Genomic DNA, 24,241 nt, shown 5'->3' on the forward strand with positions numbered 1-24,241 from the left:
TTGGATAGAAGACGCATGCCCTTCACATGATCTGCTCGCGGATTGGACTGCTGTGTGCATGGACTCTATAGTGCTTTTGATTGGTTGCTGCGGGTATATAAACCGTGTGGCTTTGTACAGGGGGCGCTCTCTGGACTCCCGAGTTCAGGAGGCCCGTCTGCGCAGACGCTGAATAAATCCTCTTGCTTTTGCATCAGCTGGTCTGGAGTCTGAGTCTTTGGGGTGTTCCTCTCGACATGTTAGCATCCTCACTCCGAGGGTCTAACAAGACAATCCACTTTATCTCAAACTCGACATTCCAGAACTATCAATGTTTACACTGTATCACTTTTTTTAGTTAATTATGCAGAAAGATTTTGTACTACCTCCTAAAAAGGAAGATTCACCCATTGTTGGCACTGGGAGGCAACCATGACATAATTCAAACTGGAGAGGAAGGGGGAACAGGCAGGTGTAATTATAGGCTACCAAGCCAGCTTTACCCCATTAGGGAGGGGGTGTGTGTTAAGAATAGAAATTCAAGCATAGAGACCCACTGAGTCATCTTCTGGGAGGAGCCGGGAGCAGACAGATGGAAGAGGAATTTCCATTCTGCCCACATCATTTAAGTCTCTCCTCCCAGCCCTGCCAGGCACTCGCTCCAGACTCCCAGAAGCAGGACTGAGCTGCATTGGCCTTCCTGGCTCCTAGTTCCTTTACAGGTTACACTGTGGCGATCAGAAAACTTACCTGCCCTGCTCTTGAGATCTGACTGCTGACAGTTCCTTACTTCGTCCAGCTGTCCGTGTCACTGACCTTAATTTTGTGTGGGACAAGTTCATTTGCAAAATCTTTAACATGGGACAATACTTTCTTTTTTTCTAAGCCAGTTAGCCCATTGCCAGAAGGTTTAATGACGTAAACCTGGAATGCCTTTCTGGGATCTAATTCCAGGGACCTTGCAGCTGAGAGTGCCAGTGCCCATACCAGGCTATGGCTTTTGCACTGGGTAGAGCTTTTGCCTCCCATCCTGTGTTTAAGCAGTGATTTGTTAGCATCAGGCTCCTAACCACTGTCTGCCAGTTTCCCTTTTGGATCCCTGGGAATGCCTATGCAAAAAAAAAAAAAAAAAAAAAAAAAAAAAAAGAGCCTACAAGAGGTCTACAGATTAAGGGCTTAAATCTCAAGCTCGGAAGTAATGGGAGTGGACTCAAAGGACAAGCAATAAGACTAATAGCAAACAGCCATATCACCGTCTCCCAGGCCCCAGCCCCCCCCCCCCGACTCCTGTGGCCACACCAATAACTGAAAATACCTGGGGAGGACCAGGTAACTACTGTGGGAGTTCACCAGCAAGATGTACAGACTGCTTGTATTCATTGTTTTTATGGAACTAGGAAATAAAACAGCTATTTAAAAAAAAAAGAACCTCAAAACTTCTCAAGTTATTCAAAACAACTGAAAGGGAGGGAATCCTCACAAATTCTTTCTATGAAACCAGCACCACTTTAATTCCTAAACCTGAAAAAGATGCAACAGAGAAAGAGAATTACAGACCAATTTCCCTGACGAACACAGATGCAAAAATCCTCAAGAAAATTCTAGCCAATAGAATCTAACAACACATCAGAAGATCATACACCCAGACCAAGTGGTACGCAGGGATGGTTCAATATTCACAAATAAATCCATGTGATTCATCACATTAACAAACTGCTGAACAAAAGTCATATGATATTCTCAACACATGCAGAGAAAGCATTTGACAAAATACAACACCCTTTCATGATGAAAACTCTAAGTAAATTGGGTATAGAAGGGACATTCTTCAACACAATCAAGGCAATTCATGACAAATCCACAGCTAGCATCATATTGAATGGGGAAAGCTTGGAAGCATTTCCAATGAGAGCAGGTACCAGACAGGGATGCCCACTCTCACAATTGCTATTCAATATAGTCCTGGGAGTTTTAGCCAGAGCCATTAGGCAAGAAAAAATCATACATATACAAATTGAGAAAGAAAAATTCAAATTGTCTGGGGCTGGCAAAGTGACCCCCTTGGTTTATCCTCTGCCTGTGGCGCAAGCATCCCATATGAGTGCTGGCTTCCTGTCCCAGCTGCTCCTCTTCCAGTCCAGCTCTATGCTCTAGCCTGAGAAGTCAGTGGAGGATGGCCCAAGTGCTTGGGTGCCCAACCCAAGTTGGAGATCTGGAAGAAGCTCCTCGCTCCTGGTTTCAGATCAGCATAGCTCCAGCCTTAGCAGCCATTTGGGGGGTGAACCAACGGAAGGAAGAAAGACCTTTCTTTCTGTCTCTCTCTCTCTCTGTAACTCTAGCTGTCAAAAAAAAGAGGGGCCACCTCCATGGCTAATGTTCTGCCTGTGGATCTGGCATCCAAAATGGTGCCGGGTTCTGGTCCCGGTTGCTCCTCTTCCAGTCCAGCTCTTTGCTGTGGCCCAGGAAGGCAATGGAGGATGGCCCAAGTGCTTGGGCTCCTGAACCCGCATGGGAGAGCAGGAGGAAGGACCTAGCTCCTGGCTTTGGATTAGCGTAGCTCCAGCTATAGTGGCCATTTGGGGGGTGAATTAACAGAAGGAAGACCTTGCTGTCTGTCTCTCTCTCTCATACTGTGTAATTCTGTCAATAAATTTTTAAAAATTTAAAAAAAGAAAAAGCTCTATGGTGAGAATTACGTTTTGTTAAACAAAAAATAGAAGATAAAACAAATGGAAAAATCTTCCATGTTCATGGATTGGAAGAATCTATATCATCAAAATATCCATTCTTCTAAAAGCAGATTCAATGAAATGCCAACCAAAATACCAGAGACATCATCACAGATCTAGAAAATTGATGCTGAAATTCATATGGGACACAGAAGAACTCCAATAGCTAAAACAGTTTTACACAACAAAACCAAAGCCAGAGGCATCACAATACCAGCTTTCAAGACATACTACAGGGAAGTCATAATCAAAACAGCCTGGTACTGATACAAGGACTGATGGCTAGTTCAGCAGAACAAAATAGAAACACCAGACATCAATTCAAACTTCTACAACCAACTTTGATTAAGGAGAGAAACTCAATTCCTGGAGCAAGGACAGTCTCTTCAACAAATGGTGCTGGGAAAACTGGATTTCCACATGCAGAAGTATGAAGCATAACCCGTACCTTACACCTTACACAAAAACCCACTCATTACGGATTAAAGATCTCAATCTCTGACCCGACAACATCAAATTATTAGAGAACATTGAGGAAACCCTGTAAAACATTGGCAAAGGCAAAGACTTCTTGGAAAAGACCCCAGAGGCACAGGAAGTCAAAGCCAAAATTAACAAATGTGATTACTTCAAACTGAGAAGCTTCTGTACACCAAAAGAAACAGGAAAGTGAAGAGGCAACCAACAGAATGGGAGAAATTATTTGCAAACTATTCAACTGATAAGAGATTAATAACCAGAATATCAAAAGAGAACAAGAAACTCCACAACAACAATACGAACAACCCAGTTAGGAGATGGACCAAGGACTTAAACAGACATTTTTCTAAAGAGGAAATCCCAATGGCCAACAGATGCATGCTCAGGATCACTAGCAATCAGGGAAATGCAAACCAAAACCACAATGAGGTTTCACCTCACTCTGGTTAGGACAGCTTTCGTACAGATATCAACAAACAATAAATGCTGGCAAGGATGTTGGGGAAAAGGTACTATATCCACTGTTGGTGGGAATGCAAACTGGTATGATGACTATGGAAGGAAGTTTGGAGATTCCACAGAAATCTGAATATAGTCCTACCATATGACCCAGGCATCCCACCCCTCAGAATTTGCCCCAATGAAATGAAATCAGCAAATAAATGTTATCTGCATCTTCTTCTTTACTGCAGCTATTCACAATAGCTAAGAGATGGAATCAACCTAAATGCCCCCTCAATGCAAGTGTGGTTAAAGAAATTAAGGGGCAGAGAGTCCTGTGGCTTAGCAGGTAAAAGCCGCCATCTGCAGTGCCAGCATGCCATATGGGTCCTGGTTGTAGTCCTGGTTGCTCCACTTCCAATCCAGCTCTCTGCTATGGCCTGAGAAAGCAGTAGAAGATGTCCCAAGTGCTTGGGCCCCACGTGGGAGACCCGGAGGAAGCTCTTGGCTCCTGGCTTTTGATTGGCATAGCTCCGGCCTTTGCGGCCATCTGGGGAATACACCCGCAGATGGAAGGTCTCTCTCTGTCTCTCTCTCTTTCTCTCTGCCTCTGCCAACTGTACCTCTTTCAAATAAATAAATACCTAGAAAAAGAAATTATGGGATACTTACTCTGTGGAATGATAAACAGGACTAAAAAAAATGAAATCCGGGGGCTGGCACTGTGTCACAGCAGGTTAACACCCTGGCCTGAAGCGCCGGCATCCCATATGGGTACCGGTTCAAGATCTGCCTGCTCCACCTCTGTTCCACCTCTCAGCTATGGCTTGGGAAAGGAGCAGAAGATGGCCCAAGTCCTTAGGCCCCTAAACCGCATGGGAGACCTGGAAGAAGCTCCTGGCTCCTGGCTTCGGATCAGCGCAGCTCTGGCCACTGCGGCCATCTGGAAAGTGAATCAGCAGATGGAAGCTGGATCCTTCTCTCTAATTCTCAGTCGAGTCACTGTCTCTCTCTCTTCTACACTTTCAATAAAAATAAATCTTCATAAAAAATGAAATCTGGTCCTGTACAAGAAAATGGATGAGTCTAGAAAACATCATACTTAGTGAAGTAAGACAGCCCCAAAAGGACCAATACCATACATAACCTGGATGAGAAATTCTACCAGAAGATAGATATATTAATGAAAAATCAATCTGAAGTAATAGAAACAAAGAATTCAATATGCCATATAAAAACAGTGGAAATCCTTAACAACAGACCACAGTGTCTTGTTTGCTACATTGGAAAATATCTGAGGATTTGCATTTATATGTCTGTGAACAACATGAACAAAATATTCTTTCAATACCTTTGTGTAGTGTGAGATTAAAATCACATTTTCCTCTTAAGAACAATGTAGTTATAGCAGCCAACGTTCATTCTATGCAATGAGCTATTCTAAGCAGAGTATGTACTTTTTCTCATTTAATTCTCAAAACTACCCTCTACTTGGATACCTTTCCCACACTGGGTGAGCTCTAACATGGAGCCAACATGAATTACTCTGCCACACATGTGGGCATAACCTGGGTGGTGCCCTGCCTGATGGCTTTAAGATTGAATTATTCCAGAAGGGAATGAGGAAGAGAGTGAATGAAAAGGAAAAGAAAGGCACTATATATCTTCTGAGAAGGGCTAACACTTAGGAGTGACTCCAGACTTGCTGCCTCACCAGCTGACCACTCAGCACTTCTTTATCCAGTGTCACTGTGTTAGGACAGTTGGGAGCTGAATGTCGATGAAGTGGGGATTCTCCTTGATGATTCCTGACTTTGAAATGTGATGACTGCGCCAATCATTGTGAACACGGCTCATGAACACAACAGGGAAGATCCTTTGCTTCAGCACAAGACGGTCCTTGGGGATGCCCTCTGGGTTCTCGGATGAAATCATAGGGCCAAGAGGTGGAGTGGGTGACAGCCAAACATGTTTGTCATCCTGGGGAGTTTCAGCAGAGCACAGAGCCTCAGATGTGTAGCCTCAGGACAGAGATGGTCTCAGTCCTAACTGGCTGGGGAGGAGATGGTGCTTCATTAATCCACAATAAGAGGATTGAGAGGGTCCTCTATGGGAACTCAATATTGTGTGTATGCTTTCTGCAGTCATATATGCCTTGGACTTAGATATGGACCCACATATCTATTCCACTGTGTTTCCTCAGAAGAGGGAAACTTAGCCATCAGCTCTTACCTCCCTGCAGAGGACCACGGCTGCTCAGCTTGCTCATCTCCACTCACAGACTTCTGGCTATAACTGGTGGAGACTTTACTGTCATGAGCTTTCTGATTCTTCTCTTCCTGGCCCTGCACTTTCCACTCTTGGTGTGTGATTCAGAGTATGTCTCTTGTGCTTTTAAAATGAATGCCAGTGTATACCAGGACGGAGACCTGATTATAGGTGGTTTTTTCACACTTTATTCATTTATTGGTGAGTTACCAGGAGTTTGGATGGAATTCCAACGCCGCCCTAGCAAAAATGTGCATTTTTCAAAGTAAGTGGCTTTTCTTTTCCTCTTCTTTCTTTTTATAAAGTCTACTTTTTAAAAAACAATTATGGACAATGTCTAGGGAAGCTTATGGTGGTTAAACCAATCACACTGAATTAGCTTTCTCCTATCATTCTCTCATCCTCTAACTTCTTGTCCTTTAAAGTTGGAGAGAGAAATCAATTTTTCTTCCTTCAGCCCTACTTCCTTTCTACTTTCCATCTCCAACCCCCCTCCCCCCAAACACACATTAGAACTCTTTTCACAACTCTTGCCTCGCTGCGTGGACAGGGTATGAGTGAGAAGAGGGAATCCCCATCAACCACTGTTATCCCTGATCCATCCCTTCCTGGTGATCCTCACAAACAGTCCTTAGGCAACAGCACAGTGCTGACAGGTTGCCTAAAATGCTCGCCAACAGGCTGACATCTGATAATACTCCTAAGCCATGGAAGATCACTGCTAATAACCGTACAGGAAAGTACTCAGTGCAAAATCCTACCTTTAGAAATAGAAGTTTATATCAACTTTTAGTCAGATTCTAGATTTTTCATTTTATCCCACCAGGAATGATTCAGACCTTGGATGCCTAGACAGGAACATGGAATAAACAGCCTGGCAGGCCATTCAATTAGATATATAAATATCTCCCCAATTAGGTTCTGCTCATAAAAAAGATAGGGACATACTTGAGAATGATACCATCTCCTCAGATTAATAATTATTTGCCTAAAACATCTCTTCATTCTTCAATGTTGCCTTGCACGTCTTTCTCTCCACAATTTTACAAAATGTAGTTCAAATATATCTTTTTTATTGTGTTTGATTTACATGTACTCAATTCCCCAGGTTTGGCTGGAGCTGCTGAAATGGTGAGTGAAGACTGGTGAAATTGTGGCTTCCCTTAATCCACCCACCTACCCATCAGTCAGCTCCCCCACTCTTTACTGGCGTTTTGACACTGCTTGCTAATTCTTCTGTTTGTTTCCTCTCCAATTCAAGAGTTCTTCATGAAAGAACTGATAATATTATTTTTATTTTTTTATTTTATTTTATTATTATGTTATGGGACATTAGATTTATTCCTTCATTTTTGTGCTAAACTATTCTTTATGACTTAATAAATTAGATACCAAATCTGATTACCTCCTTAGTGAGCTACTGAATTAGACACTTTAGATCAAAACATGTGAACTACTTACCTAATTGCTTTCTGTCTTACTTGAGGAAAGTAATTTGCCATTTATACAGTTTAAACCACAAAGAACCAAATTAAATTGACATCTATGTTCTACTTCTTTCACCATGAAAAAAATGTTCATTCAAGAAGTGACTTTCTCATATGTGGGCTTCATGTACACTCAAGCAAGAGTACTTTTTTCATGGATTGCTTTTAGGGAGGATATACTGTTTTCAAAAATATATATGCAGTCTATTTATGCCCTTTAATCTTTTGATGTGTTTCTACAACTAATCACTACTAGTTTTACTTCTTATTCCCAGAAACCTTGGATTAGGAGGCTTTCTGGAGCTGAGGCAATCCCTAAAGGGAATGACAGCACTCTCAGAAGTTGGGGCAACAAATCCTTCATTGAACTAACAACGCCACTACTGAGATAGAACTTGTATGACTTTTCTCATTCATTTTGTTGTGATGCTGAATTATGTTGATTGGTTTTCTTTTTTCTTTTTTTTTTTAATCTTTTATTTAATGAATATAAATTTCCAAAGTACGACTCATGGGTTACAATGGCTTTCCCCCCCCACCGTCCCTCCCACCCACAACCCTCCCCTTTCCCACTCCCTCTCCCCTTCCATTCACATCAAGATTCATTTTCGATTATCTTAATATACAGAAGATCAGCTTAGTATACCTTAAGTAAGGATTTCAACAGCTTGTTCCCACACAGAAACATAAAGTGAAAAATAATAGATGATTTTTTTTTAAATCATGATGAAATCAGATCAGACCTATTGTCATGTTTAATCCCAGTGAGAGTCAAGTTGGGAATTGAAAATTTCTTTTTTTTTTTTTTTTAACAGAGGATCAGTTTAGTATACATTAAGTAAAGATTTCAACAGTTTGCACCCCCATAGAAACACAAAGTGAAATATATTGTTTGAGTACTCGTTATAGCATTAAATCTCAATGCACAGCCCATTAAGGATAGAGATCCTACATGAGGAGTAAGTGCACAGTGACTCCTGTTGTTGACTTTACCAATTGACACTCCTGTTTATGGCATCAATAATCTCCCTATGCACCAGTCATGAGTTTCCAAGGCTATGGAAGCCCTCTGAGTTCTCCGACTCTTATCTTGTTTAGACAAGGTCATAGTCAAAGTGGAGGTTCTCTCCTCCCTTCAGAGAAAGGCACCTCCCTCTTTGAAGACCTGTTCTTTCCACTGGGATCTCACTCACAGAGATCTTTTTGCCAGAGTGCCTTGGCTTTCCATGCCTGAAATACTCTCATGGGCTTTTCAGCCAGATCCGAGTGCCTTTAGGGCTGATTCTGAGGCCAAAGTGCTATTTAGGACATCCGCCATTCTATGAGTCTGCTGAGTATCTCACTTCCCATGTTGGATCACTCTCCCCTTTATTTATTCTATCGGTTAGTGTTAGCAGATACTAGACTTGTTTATGTGCTCCCTTTGACTCTTAGTCCTTTCATTATGATCAATTGTGAACTGAAATTGATCACTTGGAATAGTGAGATGGCATTGGCACATGCCACCTTGATGGGATTGAATTGGAATCCCCTGGTATGTTTCCAACTCTACCAATTGGGGCAAGTCAGCCCGAGCATGCCCCAAATTATACATCTCTTCCCTCTCTTATTCCCACTTTTATGTTTAACAGGGATCACATTTCAGTTAATTTTCAACACTTAAGAATAACTGTGTATTAATTACAGAATTAAACCAGTCATATTAAGTAGAACAGACAAAAAAAAATACTATGAGGGATAATATATTAAGTTGTCCATTAGCAGTCAGGGCTATGCTGATCAAGTCACCATTTCCCATAGTGTCCATTTCACTTCAGGAGGTTTCCTTTTTGGTGTTCAGTCAGTTGTCACCGATCAGGGAGAACATATGGTATTTGTCCCTTTGGGACTGGCTTAATTCACTCAGCATGATGTGTTCCAGATTCCTCCATTTTGTTGCAAATGACTGGATTTCGTTGTTTCTTACTGCGGTATAGTATTCTAAAGAATACATATCCCATAATTTCTTTATCCAGTCTACTGTTGATGGGCATTTAGGTTGGTTCCAGGTCTTGGCTATTGTGAATTGTGCTGCAATAAACATTAGGGTGCAGACCGCTTTTTTCTTTATCAATTTAAACTCCTTTGGGTAAATTCCAAGGAGTGGGATGGCTGGGTCGAACGGTAGGGTTATATTCAGGTTTCTGGTTTTCTAATACTGGCAAACCCTGCTGGATTCGATTGACTAGTATCTCGTCAATGATTTCTTAATCTATGTTCATGGATGATAGTCAACATAGAAGATTAGTCTCTACTTTTCTTACAATGCATTTTAATATGAGGCCTATGCTGGCCTCACAAGATGAACTGGAACATGTTCTCAAATTTCTTTAAGAGTTTGTACATAATTTTTAACATTTATCAGTGAAACCCATCTGATACTGGATCTTTCTGGGTTAGAACTATTTTAAACATAAATTCAATTTCTTTAATAGATACAAGGCGGTGCAGGTTTTCCATTTCTCACTCAGTAAGTGTAATAATTTGAGTCTTCAAAGAATTTACCTGTTCACAGATGTTTTCTATTATGTTGCCATAATATTGTTAATATTATCCCTTCGTTATCATTATTATGTCTGTAGTATGTTTTGGTCTCATTTTAACTCCTGTTAATGGTAATTTTGATCTCTTAATTTCCCAAAAAGGTTAATGAGAGGCTTCAGAATTTTATTTACTTTTTCAAAATCCTACCTTTCTTTCTTTCCTTTTTTCTCTTTCATTAACTGCTGCTTCTTTATCACTTTCTTCCTTCTTGCTCTGACGTTAAGCTGATCTTCCTTTTCCTGTTCCTTCGGGTACAAAAATAATAATTCATTTCATAATGTGTTAGTTTTGTTATTCCTTCTCTAACATTACCACAATCTTAATAGTCAAATAGCACAAATTTATCATATTACAGTTCTGTAGGTCAAAGCCCAACGTGAGTCTCACTGCATCAACATTAGGATGTGGAGAGAACTCTGTTCCTTTCTGGATGCCTTAAGAGAAGATGCATTTCCTTGCTCATTTGCGCTGTTAGCAGAATTCAGTTCTTTGTAGTTGAAGAACTGATCTCCCGATTTCCTTGCTTGCTACGAGCTAAGGGTTGCTCCCAGATTCTTGTGGCCATGCACATTCCTGGGTCCATGGCCTCCTCTCTCTATCTTGCCAACAAAGGTAACTTGAGTCCCTCTGGCACTTTTAAGATTTCATTTATACATTCAAGAGAGAGTCATACAGAGGGGGGAACTGAAGAGACAGAGAAAAAGATCTTCCATCTGCTGGTTCACTACCCAAAGGGTTGCAACAGCCAGAGCTGGGACGTGAAGCCAGGAGCCAGGAGCTTCTTCTGGGTTTGCCATGCGGGTGCAGGGTCCCAAACACTTTGGTCATCTTCCTCTGCTTTCCCAGGCAGTAGAATAGCAGAGAGCTGTATCAGACCACTGGTTTATTCTCCATTGGCTGCAACGGCTGGAGCTGCACCAATCTGAGCCAAGACCAAGGAGCTTCTTCCAGGTATCACATGCAGGTGCAGAGGGGAAGGACTTGAGCCATTTTCTACTGCTTCCCTAGGCCATAGCAGAGAGACGGATTGGAAGAGGAGCAGCCAGGACTAGAACTGGTGTCCATTTGGGTTGCATGTGCTGCAGGCAGAGGATTAACCTACTGCACCACAGTGCTGGCTGCATTTCACTTCAGTTTTAATTGTGTCTCAAAAGGTTTTATATGTTAAATATTCTCATATTCAACTAGAATATTTTCTATTTTTCCTGTAACCAATGGGTTATTTAAAATTAAATTCCTTAGTTTTCAATTTGCTTGGTTTTTTTGAAGATTTATTTTATTAATTTGACCAGCAGAGTTACAGAGAGAGGTAGAGACAGAGAGAGGTCTTCTATCTGCTGGTTCATTTCCCAGATGGCTGCAACAGCGGGGCCAGGAGCCAGGAGCTTCCTCCAGGTCTCACATGCTGGTACAGGGGCCTAAGGACTTGGGCCATCTTCTACTGCTTTCCCAGACCATAGCAGAGAGCTGGATCAGAGAGGAGCAGCCGGGACTAAAACTGGCGCCCATATAGGATGCCGGCACTTCAGGCCAGGGCATTCACCCACTGTGACACAGCTCCAGTCCTTCATTTTTTTTTTTTGTATAAGGAGTTAACCAACAGACAGCAAGAATTTACAATGTGTTGGCTTTTAAACACCCAGTTGTTCCTAACTATTCTAGGTCTAGAAAAAAGTCATAATCTTTCAGTGCCTATTTATTAATTCTCTGTTACTGCACAACTCCTTTCATGATGACTATGAAATACTGCCTGAGTTTTTCACCTTTAGTACTTGACAGATTTACACACCTCTGAGTGACACAAATACTTAGGCAGGAGATTGTTGCCTCTTCCTGGGTCCTTTTCTGGTCTCCACCTCTGTTTTTCATATCTTTCTAGTTCATTAACTAGTTCATTTCTAGTTCTAACTTTCTCATTCTGCCTGGATCCTTGGCACTGAATTAATGCAGCTCCATACATAGTAACTCAAAAATAGCCTCCTCACGTGCTCACCTCCAAACTGAAAATTCATCAAGCCTATTCTTTGATACCTACTTTTAGAATATATATCATGAAGTTAGGGTCTTCTAGAGCCCAAGTTAAAATAATTCCTTAAGTCCAAATTCTCAGTCCTGAGGAGGCACAGCTGCTCCCTACCAGTGAATAAGTTCACTGGGCTTTCTTTCCCCCCAGCATACTCTATTTTCCTTGAATTAAAAGAAAATCTTAAATCACATTGTTTGAACCTTTTATTAAATACATTTATGATTTCCATGCAGGTTTTACTCATCAAACTACCAGTATGTCCTAGCCTTTGTTTTTGCCATTGAAGAGATCAACAGGAACCCCTACCTTTTACCCAACATATCCCTAGGATTTGATCTCTACAATGCATTGCACAGTGAGAAACGGACTTTGGAAAGTTGCCTGATGTGGTTGTCTGGACTAGGCAAGGTGATCCCTAACTATTCCTGTGTGAGAGAGGGCAAGTCTGTGGCAGTTACTGTAGGAACCACGTGGGCGATTTCAGCTCAGATGGGAACATTACTGGAACTCTACAAATATCCACAGGTAAGATGCCATGGGGTGGGGAAGAATGGAATCTTATCTGCTGTGATGCCATTTTTGGATGTCTAAAAAATGAGCCTAGTAACCACCTTACATTTCAGAGGTCTTAAAAAAACAAACCTAAACACACACATTTTACTTTCCTGGAAGCCATGTTTATTGGGATTTGGACATTTTTATGAGGCTCTATGATAATAGCAACATATTTGATTTGGTGAGAGTAGATGAATTTTCTAATAGTGCAATTTTTAGACTCTGTTAATTCCCCATTATTCCTGATTTTGCAAATTATCCAGTATTTTTCCCTGTTCCTCTCTTTCATATTATATGCATTTGTAAGAGTCATCTCATTCATTTAACCTTCTGCCTGGAAAACTATTTTTTCCAAACCCATAAGTTCATTTTGGTACATTTTCTACCTTCCTAGTTATGATAGGTGACACTTCTAACACAGTTTTTAAAAACTTTATTTATTTATTTGAAAGGCAAATTAAGAGACTGGTGGGGAGAGATAGAAAGAGAGATCTTCTATTCACTGGTTCACTCCCCTAAATGGCGGCAAGAGCCATGACTAGACCAGGCCTAAGTCAGTAAATTGGAACTTCATCCAGCTCTCCAAAATGGCTGGGAGGGGCCCATGTACTTGGACTATCTTCAGTGGCTTTCCCAGGTACATTAGCAGGCTGGATAGGATGCAGAACAGCTAGGACTTGAACCAGCACTCCTGTATGAGATGCCAGCATCACAAGGAGTGGCTTAACCACTGCAGAACAACACCAGCCCCAGTTTTGTCACATTTTTTCTACAACAGAACATGGAAACATCTTTTAGTCTCCTATAGAAGTTCTATGACTGTTTTTCCAAAATCCCCTAACAGTTTTTCTCACCACATGACTATGTTTCCAACCCACTAGTACATTTTTTATAAAAGTACCCTACTTCTAGATACAAATTTCTATATCCATGTGTTATTGCCATGATGATGCTTTCCTCAAAAAACTATAGTTAAAACTCTAACTCAAAACAGCATGTATTCTCATTTATTGTTGTGGTCACCTGATCTAGGCTGAACTAAGAGGAGTGCAGGTACAGTTGGATTTGCTTCTATTCTTGTTCATTCTCAAGTCTGCTCTACATGTGTTCCTTTTGAAGCCTGGACTGAAAGAAGAGCAAATACATGAGGAAACAAATTTCCATTCTAATAAAATAAATGCAAAGGGCCCTTCATAACTGAGTAAGCACATTTCAAGTGTGTGACTATGTTCATTAACATCATTTTGACATAATTAAGTCACATGTCAAGCACAGTCAAGGAATAGGGAAGTAAATTATATTTCCAGGAATAATAATTGTAAAATTACATCAAAATGGCCTTCATATGCAAGAGTAAAGAATTTGGGTCAATAAGTCAAATTCCTATTGAGAATTAGGAGGAAGGAATAATTGGGGGGAGCCACAATTGCCTAAAGTTTCTGGGACTTTTGAGTTTGAACAATCATTTTATAGGGAACTCTCATACTAAGAGTAATGCAAAAAATGCAACAAGCCAAGCTACTCTAGGATTACTTTAAAACACAAGTAACACTTGAAACAGTAGTCAGATAATCTCCATGAGTTCCTGTAACCATTAACCTTTAGTGGGATTCGCTGATGGGTCTATGTTTTTCTTTTCCCATTTAGCTCACTTATGGCTCTTTTGATCCCATCCTGAGTGACAGGAGCCAGTTTCCATCTATCTATCAGATGGCCCCCAGAAACACAGCCCTGGCCCTTGGCATGGTCCGGCTAATGCTACATTTTGGGTGGACCTGGGTTGGACTGGCTATTTCAGAAGACATGAAGGGTATTCAGTTTCTCTGGGACTTAACAGGAGAGATGGACAAGAATGGCATCTGTGTGGCCTTTGTGGAAATGATTCCTATCACTGAGAGGGCCTATTTCTCATTGGCCTGGCAATACCACTACAGAATACGAGATTCCTCAGCAAATGTGGTGGTCATTTATGGTGACTCGGACTCACTTCTAGGACTAAGTTTTTCAACGTGGAACATTCTGATGACAGGGAAAGTCTGGATCACTACGTCACAGTGGGATTTTGTCTTTTCTGACAGTTATTCCCTGTTGGACTCATTCCATGGGACTCTGACTTTTTCACAATCCCATAAGGAGATCCCAGGTTTCAAGCAGTTTCTTCAGGGGGTTAACCCTGCTAAATACCCACAAGACTTTTATCTTGCTAAATTGTGGTTCCTGCATTTCCATTGCTTGCTTTCTGAGACTGACTGTGGAAAATTGGAGAGCTGTCCCCCAAATGTCTCTTTGGAGTCTCTCCCTTTGCATACCTTTCATATGACCACATCTGATGGGAGCTACTATGTATACAATGCTGTGCATGCTGTGGCCCAAACCCTTCATGAACTTCTTTTTCATCTGTCAGAAATGCAATCACCTGGACATGGAGAGAAGCCAGTGGTTCACCCTTGGCAGGTAATGTTCCAGTTCAGGCAGGTGCTTCCTGGTGATCTATTGATTCTCAACTCAGCCCAAATACATAATCAAATGTAACCTTTTCAGAACTTAAAAACAGGAAATCAAAATTTTGAGTTCTTCCTCAGAGTTACAGTATGTTATGAGCTTTATTGCCTAGGAGGGATACCTACATGGTTTCACATTCAACTTGTGTAGGAACAGCCACAAAGAGAAAGTGCCAAAGGCAAAGAATTTTGAAATTTGTGAGCCAATGTGAACTCTGTTGTCACAAAGAGGCTCCAAGCCCTGCCAATCTGATTTTTTCAGTATATTATTATATGTCTGAATTTCTTGATTTCCTTAAATAAATAAAAAGTAAAAGGAATATCAGTTCCTGAGGTACATATGTCAAGTCTGGCAATGGAATGATTGATTTAGTATTTTGATCCTATGTACATATATAGAAAGGACAAATAAGCGATATACCTGTGTACATGTGTATGACTTTTTCTTATCTAATAATTAGGCAATACTTTATCCCCATTTTGAAGATGAATAAAGAGGAGTTTTGAAAGATTTCTGATGAAAATGGGTCACACTAAATTTGACTTTGTGGTGTTTTCTGAATTTAATGCCTAGAGGTTGTTGTTGTTCTCATGTTCTGAAGCAAAAAGTTGTGACTGACAGGGAAGTGACTCTATTGCGTCTGGTGCTTTGTTGGCTAATTTACTAATTGATTTCATGGGTATGCCTATTGCTAATATAATATATATATATATATATATATATATATAAGCACATATAAAAGAGTAAAGGAGTTATCCAACGTCACACAGCTAACAGAGCTTGAGTCCACATCCAGAATTCTCTCTACCATCTAACTGCATCTGTTCCAGCTCCACTCCATTCTGAAGAGAGTGCAGTTTAACAACAGTGCTGGCGACCAGATAATTTTAGACCAACAAGCAACCCCTGTGGAAGAATACGATATCCTCAACTTCTGGAATTTTCCTGATGGACTTGGGCTTCAAGTGAGAGTAGGACATTTTGTCCCACTGGCTCCACGTGATCAAGATTTTTCCATACATGAAGAGTTGATAGATTGGGCTTTTGAGTTTAAAGAGGTTAGTTGGACAGAGTTTCTTGGCTATATATGTATGACACATAGCTACTCAGAAAAGAACCCAGTCATGGGGACTTTGGTGATCTCTTTCTGCTCAGTGAAAGAACACAGTTGCCTGTTACAACTTAAGTAATTTTCCTTTCTTTCTCAGTGTCAGCGACCTGGGAAAATTGCATATAATCAATCACATGCTTCTAAAATCTGGGAGAGTTCACATCATAAAGCAGGAGAGTACTTCAAAAGTGTGTGGAATATGGAAAGAAACATCTGTGTGCCAAATTTTTTGACTCCATGCAGTTTTTTATAATATGCATTTTCCATGAATATTCTCAAGAATGCATGGATTTCAAAGAATTGCTGCACCATAATAAATTTATCTTTTAATTTCATTTTCCTTATAAATATTTTTGAAGTACCGCAGATAAGAGCATCCAATCTAGCCATTGGGTTACTTTTTTAACCTGACATATAATGAATTGTACATGTAATATAGTGTGATAATCTGATTTGTATGAAAGTGCAATGTAAAAATCAGGGTAGTTAGCCCTGTCATCACCTTAAGCATTTATAATTTCTTTATGTTTGCCTCTTGGCCTCCATACTCTGCTCGATGCTTTATAAAAATATATAACAAATTATCAGGGCCAGTGATGTGGCACAGTGGGTTAATGCCCTGGCCAGAGTTCTGGCATCCCATATGGGCATCCATTCGAGTTCCAGCTGTTCCACTTCGGAACCTGCTGTCTGCTATGGCTTGGGAAACCGGTAAAAGATGGCCCAAGTCCTTGGGCTTCTGCACCCACGTGGGAGACCTGGGAATAGCTCCAGGATCTTGGCTTTGGATCAGTCCAACTCTGGCTGTTGCAGCCATTTGGGGAGTAAAATAGTGGGGGCAAAATCTCTCTGTGTGTGTCTTTCTGCCTTCAAAATGAATAAATTTTTTTTAAAATACATACATGCATACATATATATGAATATGTATATTACAAATTATTATAATCTATGGTCCCCCTACTTTGCACCACAACACCAGAACTTACTCTTCTCATCTAAGAGTATTCTGGTAGCCTGTTATCCTCCCACAGCCACACTGTCTAGCCTCTAGTGACCACTGCTCTATTCTCTTTTTCTGTAAATGAGACTTGTAGGTACTGTCGGAAACATCTGCTTATCCACAGACTGGACCATATTTGAGATGGTTAACAAGTCTGATTCTTTCAGACTCCTCGCTCTTTGTGCAGCAAGAACTGTGGCCCTGGATTCAGGCAAAGTCCTCAGGAGGGAAAGGCTGCCTGCTGTTTTGAATGCACGCCCTGCCCAGAGAGGGAGATTTCCAATGACACAGGTATAGATTCAGAGGAATTCCCACCTCCTCCTCCCGCTTACATTCCCATTGGTCCAAAAAAATGAGAAACTGGAATAGACTGAAAATTCAGCCCTTCTTTCAATTCTTCCATCAATTCATTAAAAATTAACAACCCTCCCCAGAGAAGGATACTCTTCCTTTGACCTTGCTTGTACCTACTCTCTTTTTGGCCCTTTGAATTACTTTTTCAAGAAAATATTTTGAAGGATCAAACCTGAGTGACCTGCATTTATTTCTACCATAGAACGTACTACACAGTATTATGAGTATCTAGGGTTGAAAATACACATCCATTTCAATTACACTCTGAACACTGAAGGTTTGAATCCTACTCAACTTCATGTCTCTAGCATCTAGCACCATTCATGACACAAAGCATTCAGAAATAAGCTCCACAGTTGAACAAATGAATGAACATCCTGTATTACTGCTATGAGTCAGCCACTGTGGAATGTGCTGAGGAGACATTAGAGTTATCCAGCTGCTGTAAGAGACCCTGCTCCTAGAGTTCTAAAGCAAGGAGAGGAAAAAACGTGATGAAAAATTTCAGGCTACATGGCAAGGGTCACGATCCAAGTGCAGTAAGTGCAATGACCTAGGGAGTATCTAACTGAAAAAAAATGAATATTGATATTGACCAAATAGCTCAAGGAACAAGAGCACTTAAGCAGTCCATAGAAATGTAAATGAATGGATAGAAATCTATTAAATAATTTACATGCAGTGCTCATAGACTGCCACTTCTGAAAAGACCAAGCAGATGGACTTCTCCCTATTTTTCTTTCTATCGACAAATCCTAGACAGGATTAAAAAAGAAGCATAATGAGACCATGAAGAGGGCAGTTGGAAGAAGGCAGATTGGATACTGGCTGGGAAGCTTAGAGTGAAGTCTCAGTCATCTCTATACCTGCAGGAGTGGGAAATTTTCTGGTTACATCTCAGGTTACCAATGCATACTTGGCTTTGAGTAACTGAATCCAGGATATGTCCTAATACTGATATTTGAATGATACTGAGTACAAGTTTTGTTTGTTAGAAAAATCTAATGTCTTATACTTGAAATATGAAAAAGATGTGATATTAGGGCTCTTTGGTCCTTGATATGCCAACAAAAAATAAACATCATTGAACTTGTAGTTTCCCTCTCTGGAACATTCCTGTATTTGTCGTCTAATTACAGCAACTCAGCCATTGAGCAAATTCTGAGAGTTCTACAGAATTCTGGAACCCAAGATCATGGCACTTTGCTTTTCTTCCAGATATGAAGCAATGCATCAAGTGTCTAGATGACCAATACCCAAACAGCAAAAGAGATCACTGCCTGCCAAAGGTTGTAACTTTCTTGGCATATGAAGATCCTGTGGGGATGGTGCTTGCCTGTGCAGCTCTTTCCCTGTCTATCCTCACAGCTGTGGTTCTTGGAGTCTTTGTGAAGCACAGAGACACTCCCATAGTCAAGGCTAACAACCGAACTCTTAGCTACATTCTGCTCCTGTCCCTCATCTTGTGCTTCCTCTGCCCCCTGTTCTTCATTGGCCAACCCAACACTGCCACCTGCATCCTCCAACAAATGACATTTGGAGTGTTATTTACTGTGGCTGTTTCTACTGTTCTGGCTAAAACCATCACGGTGGTACTGGCTTTCAAGTCCACAATGCCAGGGATGAAGATGAGGCAATGGTTGCTATCAGGGGCACCCAATTCTATCATTCCCCTCTGCTCACTCGTTCAAGTGACTTTCGGTGTTGTCTGGATGGTAATCGCTCCCCCTTTCATTGACACCGACGCACATTCTGAGCCTACTCTCCTTATCATGGTTTGCAACAAGGGCTCTGTGATTATGTTCTACATTTTCTTGGGCTACTTGGGCTCCTTGGCTATGGGGAGCTTCACTTTGGCCTTCCTGGCCAGGAGCCTGCCAGACACGTTCAATGAAGCCAAGTTCTTGACCTTCAGTATGCTGGTGTTCTGTAGCGTTTGGATTGCATTCCTCCCTGTGTATAACAGCACCAAAGGGAAGTTCATGGTGGCTGTGGAGGTCTTTTCCATCTTGGCTTCCAGTGCTGGGTTACTTGTATGCATTTTTGCCCCCAAGTGCTATTTTATTCTTCTCAAGTCAGAGAGGAATATCCTGCCAGGATCAAGAAGTAAAGCAAAGTCTCGATAAAAAGAAGCAGTATAACCATTTCATGAAACATTCTGAGATTCCAAGAGATGCTGCTCTTAAACTAGGGAAAATAGCAGAAGCAAAGTGCAAGAAATGAATTCCCAGGGACAGTTGGAGATGCTTGCAGTGGAAATTCTATGGAGGAAGATGGATGCCGTTGAGCGGTGTGGAAGGTGCAGACACACAGCGACAATCAGAGACACCACCCACAACCCCTGCAGCCAGGAGCTTGAAGAGATGCCAGCATTGTAGAGCAAGGGGAGGGCAGACTGTGGCAGCCCTTGCCAATGGTGATACTGCCCAAGGGAGGGCCCTGTGTCCCACACTGTCTTTCAGTCCAGCCTGGATCACTAGTGCGGGCAGAGTACCTGCCCAATCCACGGAAAGAAAAGCAAATTTCTTTTCCCCATACTCCTATAAGGACACCCAGCAACTGGCAGGAAGAGGGTGCCATTTTGACACCAATGGATGCTGTGGCAGCTCAAGTGCATGCCTCTGACCAGGGGAATTGACCAGAGGGAAAAAGCTGTGTTCTCCACTGACTCTGCATCTGGCTGGGAGGGTTGACAGGGAGCTGGGCACCAATGTAGGACTGTGCGTGGTCCCCATCCTCTCAGCATATCACAGGCTCCAAGGCTCAAACTGCCAAGGCAGAGCTCCCACAGGCAGCTGTCTCTGGGAATGTTTCTATTCTTCTCCTGGATGGAGAAGGCTCGAGGGGCTGAGCAGATCCTCTGTATCCCGTGACTGTGGGAGCCCTGCCATCCGTGACTGTAGGAATTCTGTAACTGCACAACAGGGCACAGGATGCAGCTGGATCTCTGGGCAATCACTCTATATGACTCCACATATTTCACAACCTCTGACAACGTGGGGTGTGTCATGATAACTCATGTGCCAGGGTGGATGGGGGGTTGTACACACAGTGGGCTAACCCCAGGTATTGATCACCTTAGAAGAGAGGAGGTCAGGTTGGGATTATACCAACAGACTTGATCATACCCTCTCACCTGCTGACAAGTAAGGAGATCTTCCAGGTCTAACTGGAGTGTCACTCTAGATTCCCGACCCATCAGAGAGCACTGACTAGAGCTCCCTGGCCACACCCAGCACACATCTCTGGTATTCACTGAAAGAGCAGGCACCCACTAAGACATAGTTCAAGATAAAATTTATCAGAGGAGATAACCAACAATCATTTACACAAATGTTTAAAAATAAACACAGAAATTCAACAAGAATAAGGAAGACCTGATTTCCCCAAAGGAACACAACATTTCAATATTAGAATGTGAAGAAAAAGAGGTTGATGAAACACCTGAAAAGCAATTCAACCAATGATCATAGGATTACTCAGAAGTAATGAGAAGCAAATCTATGTTACAGAACTCCATACATGATGTGGATGAAAAATTATGCCCTGAGATTGAGATTTTGCAGAGAAATCAAATGAAACATTAGGAATGAAGAATTCATGGAGTTGGCATTGTCACATAATGGACAAGGCCACCATCTACAGTGTAGCATCCCATATGGGTGCTGGTTCAAATCCCAGCTGCTTCACTTCTGATCCAGCTCTCTGCTTTGGCCTGGGAAAGCAGTGCAAGATGGCTCAAGTCCTTTGGCCCCTGCACCTGTGTGGAAAACCCTGAGGTAGCTTCAGGTTGGCGCAGCTCCAGCTGTTGCAGCTATTTGGGAGTGAACCAGTAAATTGAAGACTTCTCTTTCTCTCTCTCTCTGCCTATATCTCTCCGTAACCCTGCCTTTCAAATATATAAATAAATAAATCTTTAAAAAAAATACAGGTGAAAACCTTAACAACAGATTTTGTGAGGCAGAAAAAAAAATCTGAGCTAGAAGACAAATCTGTGGAAATATCTCAGTCAGATCAAAACAAAAGAAAAATAAATTAGAAAATTTAAAAATACTGCTTGAGAGTTATGGGATACTATCAAATGACTCAACATAGGGGTCTTGGGAGTTCCTGAGGATATCGAAATAGAGAATGACTTAAAAAGGCATATTTAATGAAATAATACAAAAAACTTCCCAAATTGCAGAACGCAGGGAATATCCACATAGAAGAAGCACACATAACTCCAAATAAAATGACCACAAAATATCTTCAGCTTGACACATTGTAGTCAACATTTAAACAGTAAACATTTTTAAAAAAAGATTCTATCTTGATGAAGAATGGGATGCGAGAGGGAGTGGGAGATGGGAGTTGGGATTGTTATGGGTGGGAGGAAGATTATGGGGGGAAAAGCCGCTATAATCCAAAATTTTTACTTTGGTAATTTATATTTATTAAATAAAAGTTGAAAAAAGATTCTAAAAAATACATGAGAGAAATGCCAACATCCCTTCATGATAAAAATCTTAAGCAAATTGGGTATAGAAGGAACATTCCTCAACACAATCAAGGTAATAAACAAACCAACAACCAGCATCATACTGAATGGGCAAATATTGGAACCATTCACAGAGAGACTTGAACCAGACAAGGATGCCTACTCTCAAGTTTTAGCCAGAGCCATTAAGCAAAAGAAAAAGAAATAAAAAGAATACAAATTAGAAAGGAGGAAGCCATATTATTCCTGCTTTCAGATAACATGATTTTATACATAGGAAAAACAAAATACTTCACTAAGAGACTACTGGAACTCATAAAAGAGTTTGGTAAAGTAGCAGGATACAAAATTAATAGTAAAAATCAATAGCCTTTGTAGACACAGAATTTGCCATGACTAAGAAATAACTTCTGATTTATTTATTTATTTGAAAGAGTTACACAGTGAGAAGAATGGCAGAGAGAGAGAGAGAAAGAGAGAGGTCTTCCATCCAATGGTTCACTCCCCAGATGGGTTTGGTTTGCTGTATTTTTTCTAGATCCTTGAGATGCATTGATAGCTCATTTATTTGGTGCCTTTCCAGTTTCTTGATATAGGCCCATATTGCTATAAACTTTCCTCTTAACACACTGCTTTTCCTGTATCCCATAAGTTTGGGTATGTTGTGTTGTCATCTTCATTTGCTTCCAGAAAGTTTTTGATTTCTCTTTTTATTTCTTCTATGACCCATTGTTCATTCAGGAGCATGTTGTTCAGTCTCCATGTGCTTGCATATGCTCTAGGGATTCCTGAGTTGCTAATTTCTAACTTCATTCCATTGTATTCTGCGAAGACACATGGTATGATTTCCATTCTTTTGAATTTGCTGAGACTTGCTTTCTGGCCTAGTATGTGGTCAATCCTAGAGAAGGTTCCATGAACTGCTAAGAAGAATGTGTATTCTTCAAGTATAGTATCAAAAGTTCTGTAGATATCTGTTAGATCCATTAAGTCTATAGTTTTGATTAAATCTGCTGTTTCCTTGTTGATTTTCTGTCTGGTTGATCTGTCCAGTGCTGAAAATGGAGGATTGAAGTCCCCCAATACTATTGTATTGGAGTCTAAGTCTCCCTTTAAGTTCCTTATCTTTTAAATAAACCAGTGCCCTGTAATTAGGTGTATATACGTTTATAATAGTTACATCTTCCTGTTGAATCCCTTAATCATTATATAGTGTCCCCTCTTTGTCTCTCTTAACAGTTTTTGTGTTAAAGTTTATTTTGTCTGATAGTAAGATGGCTATGCCAGCTCTTTTTTGATTTCTGTTGGCATGGAATATCTTTTTCCAGCCTTTCACTTTCAGTCTGTATGCATATATGTTGGAAAGATGTGTTTCTTGTAAGCAGCAAAGAGATGGGTTTAGTTCCTTAACCCATTCAGCCAACCGGTGTCTTTTAACTGGAGAGTTGAGGCTTTACATACAATGTGACTACTGATAAGTAGTGACTTTGCCCTGCCATTTTCCCAAAGATATTTTCTAGCATATGCTTTGAGTTTCCCTTGCTCTTTTACTGGTAGGTTTTATTCCTTTACCTTCTTTCATGTTGATGACCGTGTTTCTGTGTTTCTGTGTGTAACACATCTTTAAGCATCTTTTGCAGGACTGGACAGGTGGCAACAATTCTTTCAATTTCTGTTTGCTATGAAAGGTCCTTATTTCACCTTCATTCACAAATGAGAGCTTTGCAGGATATAATATTCTGGGCTGGCAGTTTTTCTCTCTTAGTACCTGGGCTACGTCTCGCCATTTTCTCCTAGCCTGTAGGGTTTTTGATGAGAAGTCAGCTGTGAGTCTAATTGGAGATCCTCTGAGAGTAATCTGATGTTTCTCTCTTGCACATTTTAGAATCTCTTCTTTATGTTTCACTGTGGTGAGTTTGATTAGGATGTGTCGTGGTGAGGATCTCTTTGAGTCATGTTATTATTAGGGGTTCTATGAGCTTCCTGTACTAGGATGTCTCTGTCCTTCTCCAAACCCAGGAAGTTGTCTGCTAGTATCTCACAAAAAGGCCTTCTAATCCTTTCTCTCTCTCCATGCCTTCAGGAACTCCTAGAACCCAAATGTTGGTTTTTTTAATAGTATCCAGTAGATTCCCAACAATATTTTTTAGATTTCTAATTTCCTCTTCTTTTCTTTGGTTTGACTATATACTTTCCTGTGCTCTGTCTTCTAAGTATATTCTCTCTTCTGCCTCACTGATTCTGTT

General features: G+C 41.0%; 3 protein-coding genes across 4 annotated transcripts in view; 2 read left to right on the top strand and 1 right to left on the bottom strand.

The window, feature by feature from the left end:
* The window catches only part of TRIM4 (tripartite motif containing 4), a 219,293-nt gene that overhangs the window by 56,575 nt on the left and 138,477 nt on the right, over positions 1-24,241 (bottom strand). Inside the window, exon 6 of one of the 2 annotated variants that reach the window (XR_011384547.1) lies at positions 10,115-10,212. Coding sequence is in view for 1 of the 2 variants with exons in the window: in XM_070064402.1 (XP_069920503.1) it covers positions 10,187-10,212 (26 nt within the window). In the remaining variant the exon portion in view is untranslated. Of the gene's footprint in view, positions 1-10,030; positions 10,213-24,241 lie in introns of those variants that run through there. The other variant, XM_070064402.1, reaches the window with a different exon arrangement.
* LOC100350790 (vomeronasal type-2 receptor 116) lies at positions 10,531-15,683 on the top strand. Its single transcript, XM_070064701.1, has 3 exons — positions 10,531-10,579; positions 12,280-12,518; positions 14,196-15,683. The coding sequence occupies exons 1-3, from the start codon at positions 10,531-10,533 to the stop codon at positions 15,078-15,080; spliced, it is 1,173 nt and encodes a 390-aa protein (XP_069920802.1). The 3' UTR covers positions 15,081-15,683.
* On the top strand, positions 16,422-21,545 carry LOC138846987 (vomeronasal type-2 receptor 116-like). Its single transcript, XM_070064405.1, has one exon. The coding sequence runs from the start codon at positions 18,736-18,738 to the stop codon at positions 19,639-19,641; it is 906 nt and encodes a 301-aa protein (XP_069920506.1). The 5' UTR covers positions 16,422-18,735; the 3' UTR covers positions 19,642-21,545.

The sequence above is a fragment of the Oryctolagus cuniculus genome, chromosome 19, assembly GCF_964237555.1.
Source record: "Oryctolagus cuniculus chromosome 19, mOryCun1.1, whole genome shotgun sequence".
Lineage (NCBI taxonomy): Eukaryota > Metazoa > Chordata > Mammalia > Lagomorpha > Leporidae > Oryctolagus > Oryctolagus cuniculus.

Coding starts and splice junctions, on each gene's coding strand:
- LOC100350790 (XM_070064701.1), top strand. CDS start 10,531: ATGCACATTCCTGGGTCCATGGCCTCCTCTCTCTATCTTGCCAACAAA. Junction 10,580..12,279: donor TCTCTATCTTGCCAACAAAG/GTAACTTGAGTC, acceptor TTGCCATTGAAG/AGATCAACAGGAACCCCTAC. Junction 12,519..14,195: donor AACTCTACAAATATCCACAG/GTAAGATGCCAT, acceptor TTTCCCATTTAG/CTCACTTATGGCTCTTTTGA.
- LOC138846987 (XM_070064405.1), top strand. CDS start 18,736: ATGAAGCAATGCATCAAGTGTCTAGATGACCAATACCCAAACAGCAAA.